At 34.1% G+C, this 3938-nt stretch overlaps 1 protein-coding gene across 1 annotated transcript; it reads left to right on the top strand.

Annotated features, from left to right (window-relative positions):
* Positions 1–1288: 1288 nt before the first annotated feature.
* LOC127120808 (ethylene-responsive transcription factor ERF061) lies at positions 1289–2692 on the top strand. Its single transcript, XM_051051360.1, has one exon. It carries the CDS (start codon positions 1467–1469, stop codon positions 2457–2459), a length of 993 nt encoding a protein of 330 aa, XP_050907317.1. The 5' UTR covers positions 1289–1466; the 3' UTR covers positions 2460–2692.
* The last annotated feature ends 1246 nt before the right edge of the window (positions 2693–3938 follow it).

Here is a 3938-nt window from a genome sequence, read left to right as displayed (position 1 = left end):
TCTAATTCAGGGCTCCCTGCAACGGCCCGTAGACGATGTTACGGGTGGCTGTAGCAGGCCTACTGGAACATGAGAACACTTTTCCGATTCTTTGCGTTTCTCCTTGATTTCTACATTCAAACATACTTGAATACCTGTTTGAACCTGAAACACAGTAAATGCACACAATCAAAGCGTAACATTTAATCTTGTTGAAAGTTTCTTGATTAGTCTTCATGAGTTTGAAGAAATTTTGAGTCATTTTCATAGTTTGAGATAAAATCTCTTTTAACAGTGATGACTTTCTTGGGTGTTGATTTTGAGAGAAACATTGATTTAAACCTTGATCTTGATTATAAATCCATTTAAAATTAAGTTGATCCTTCCATCCTAGTTTATAGGTGTTAAAGAAATGATTCCCTCCTAGTTTATAGGTGTTAAAGAAATGATTCCTTTTTTGAAACTATCCTATATATTTGTTTCTTCATATTCTACTTGTGAAACACACCTGCCATTTGAATGTCTAAGATCACAAAAATGACATCTTAAAGATTAGACTTGTTGAATATTTGATTACGCAAGAGCTGAAGCTGGTAGTTGCTTGATGAAAGCTCAATTACTAGAATTTAAAACCATCACTTATTGAATAGTCATTTTAAATTGAGTTGTAAAAGCTATGGTTAATAGTGATTACACATAAGAGTAAAGGAACAGAACAGTAAGAGACGCGTGGATAGGACAGAAATTGAAAACTTTGCTGGCTTTCCCATCAGCTGTACTATACGATATCACTGCAATAAATTACAAAAGTTGCCTTTTCCTTTCTTCATCATGTACTCTCGCCAAAACATCGACATGGACCCTTCTTTATGGACCACCACCCTTAAAGTCAAATCTTAACCCCCAAAGTAAACCCTTTTTCTTTTTAATTATTCAATTCTTTGTGACTTCTAATATCTACTTTAATTCTTTCTACTCTTTTTTTTTAATTAAGGATTTATTAATATTGATCCCTCTCCTCATTTTATGGATTATTTCTTCTAAATGTCCTACCCTAATTACAGTAATGAAATTTTATTTAATTTCTTACTATTTTTTTCCCATTATAATCCTCTCTATCTCAATTAGTTTAGTTTATATAATTCCGCATATAAACAATTCATATGAAAAAACAAAAAAGTTTAACAAAAAAACCTAGTACAAGTATTGAAGGACATTTTAGTCATTTGTGTGAAACCACATACATTTGATCCATTTTCAAGTTGTGCGTGTGAAAAAGGAGTAGATTCAACCAAAGCCTTGTTATTGCTAACTATAAATGCACCCAACTAATCCCTACACTTCCACCATACTCTCAAACACATACATACTTACATTTTCTCCCATTCTCATCTTCTTCAAATCTCAACTCACTCATCAACAACAACAACAAAAAAGCACCAAATTTTTTCACTCATCTTCTTCCTCTGTTTTTTTTATTAGCAAAAATGGACACAAGAATGCAAAACATAAACACACAGTTCCAAAACAGTACCGATATTGGATCATGTTTATCAAATCTCATCTTATCAACTACAACAAACACACTCGACTCTATTTTCTCTGATATTCCATCATCAAACACCACCAACACCACCACCAACAACAACAATTTCTTGGGTTGTTCAAATTTTGAACCTTTAGGTTCCTCGGTTTATCTTCGTCAAAGAGACATTCTTCAAAAATTCTACGAAGAAACTCGATTAACCCCCTCTTTCATTCCATCTTCATTTTCAAACACACCTTTATACACAACAACAACAAATTCAATTTCAAGTGCAAGTTCGAGTTTGTTCACTTCTTTGGTGAACAATCCTTTGAAGAAGAAGCTATACAGAGGAGTGAGACAGAGACACTGGGGAAAATGGGTTGCTGAGATTCGACTTCCTCAGAATAGAATGAGAGTTTGGCTTGGAACTTACGAAACTGCTGAAGCTGCTGCTTATGCTTATGATCGTGCAGCTTATAAGCTTCGTGGAGAATACGCGCGTTTGAATTTCCCGAATTTGAAAGATCCAACTAAGTTGGGTTTCGGAGATTCTACTAAATTGAATGCTTTGAAGAGTTCCGTGGATGCTAAAATTCAAGCTATATGTCAGAAGGTGAAAAGGGAAAAAGCTAAGAAGATTGCAGCAAAGAAGATGAAGAAGAATTCTGAGAATGATAAGAAGAAGAAGGAGGAGTTAGAGAAGATTAACTCGTCTTCTTGTTCTTCTTCTTCGTCTTCGTTACCTTTATCGCCTTCGATTTTCTACCAAGATTGGGTGAATGAATTGTTTTCGCCTACGGTTTCCGATGACGGAGTTTGGAAGGGGGAGAATTCGAATTCGCCGAATTCTGTTTCGACAATGGTGACAGAGGAAACAGAGTTTGAAGATTGTTCATTGGCAAGAATGCCATCTTTAGATCCTGAATTGATTTGGGAAATTCTTGCTATATAGAAGAAAAAAGTGTAAATGAAAATTAGTGTTGGTTTAATGTTTTTAATTTGATTTAAAAGTGAGTTTGTTATGTGTTTTATTTAGGTGTAGTTTTAGTATGTGAGAATGGTGAGAGGGTTTTTAGCATTTTGAAACTGTCATTGTGGCTTTGTTTTTTTTGCTCAGAGGCTTCAGGATATTTTCCTATGGCAGTTGTTGTGATAAGAAAAAGTTATACACTAAAATTTTACTTATTCATACCAGTGTTCTTACTTTGTCTAATCTATTTCTTTATCTATAATTAAAAGTACAGTCAGGATTATGGTTTGGAACTTTAATTATATTTAGTATGTATAAAAAACAGTACTTGATCAATCACATCATAATATGCAGTTTTGGGAGTACTTTCTTTCTTTGGGGTTGAAGGGGCTGTTTTGTTGGAAATAGGTTTTTGTACTTGCTAAGATTTACGATGAAGGCTTAAAACAAGAACAAATTACAATGATGTGGGCACTTAAATGTTGATAAATCTTAAGAATCCGCTTCTCCCCCGTTCACATGTATTTGAAACATTTGGGACACACATAAGGCTTAAAACAAGAACAAATTACTACGGAGTGAAAAAGATCCAACTATTACACTTACATTTAGTGTTACTAACAAAGAAGGGAAGGTAAATCCAACATGGTGTTCTCGATGGAAAATGGGATGAAAATGCAAGAAGGGCAAAGAATAAAAATGAAGTGTGGTTTCAATATGTTTCAATGCCATTGAATGTAGATGGCCGGGCAAAGATATGGTGGGTGGTTTTTCACTTGTGTGGAATTAAGAAATTCAGATTAAGTTCACCTCTTTCTCCTCTTAATCACGTAGGTAGATCAGTCAAAAGATAGTCCTAAATATTAGGCATGATAATGGATGGGTCGGAGACGATTTTTACATTCCCCAAATCTAAACTCGAATTTCAAAATAATTTATATTTCCCGCATCAAATCTTATCGGAGATGGAGAATTAAAACTCAAACTCAAATCAAACGGATTCGGGTTGGATTCAGGCATCTCCGCTTCGTCACCATCTATTTAGTGAAATTATTTTTTTAATAAAATTACATTACAAATAATAAAATAATAAAATATCAAAAAATTTCATACATACATTTTTCAAATATTTCAAATAATAAATACAAACCAAAATATTTAAATATTAACCAAATATTTAATATTTTAAATTATCAAAATTAAAACGGGGCGGATTTAGGGACGACTTCGGGTGGGTGTCAGTGTCCTCATTATCTGATCTGTCCTCATATTTTATAATCGGGGAAAACCCAAACCTAAACCCAAACCTAAACCCAATCAAAGCGGGGTTTTCCCTTCAAATTCGGGGTAGATTCACGTGGATACTCGCAGGTATGAGCTATATTTTTATGACTACTGAAGATCATCCTTGGAGTTTTGTTGGCATCTACGATTTTCCTGATGAGCACAACAAGAGGAAAA

Source organism: Lathyrus oleraceus, chromosome 2, assembly GCF_024323335.1.
Source record: "Lathyrus oleraceus cultivar Zhongwan6 chromosome 2, CAAS_Psat_ZW6_1.0, whole genome shotgun sequence".
NCBI classification, from domain to species: Eukaryota; Viridiplantae; Streptophyta; class Magnoliopsida; order Fabales; family Fabaceae; genus Lathyrus; species Lathyrus oleraceus.
Note: the sequence above shows the minus strand (reverse complement) of the source record. Positions and strands in the feature narration are given on the sequence as shown.

Coding starts and splice junctions, on each gene's coding strand:
- LOC127120808 (XM_051051360.1), top strand. CDS start 1,467: ATGGACACAAGAATGCAAAACATAAACACACAGTTCCAAAACAGTACC.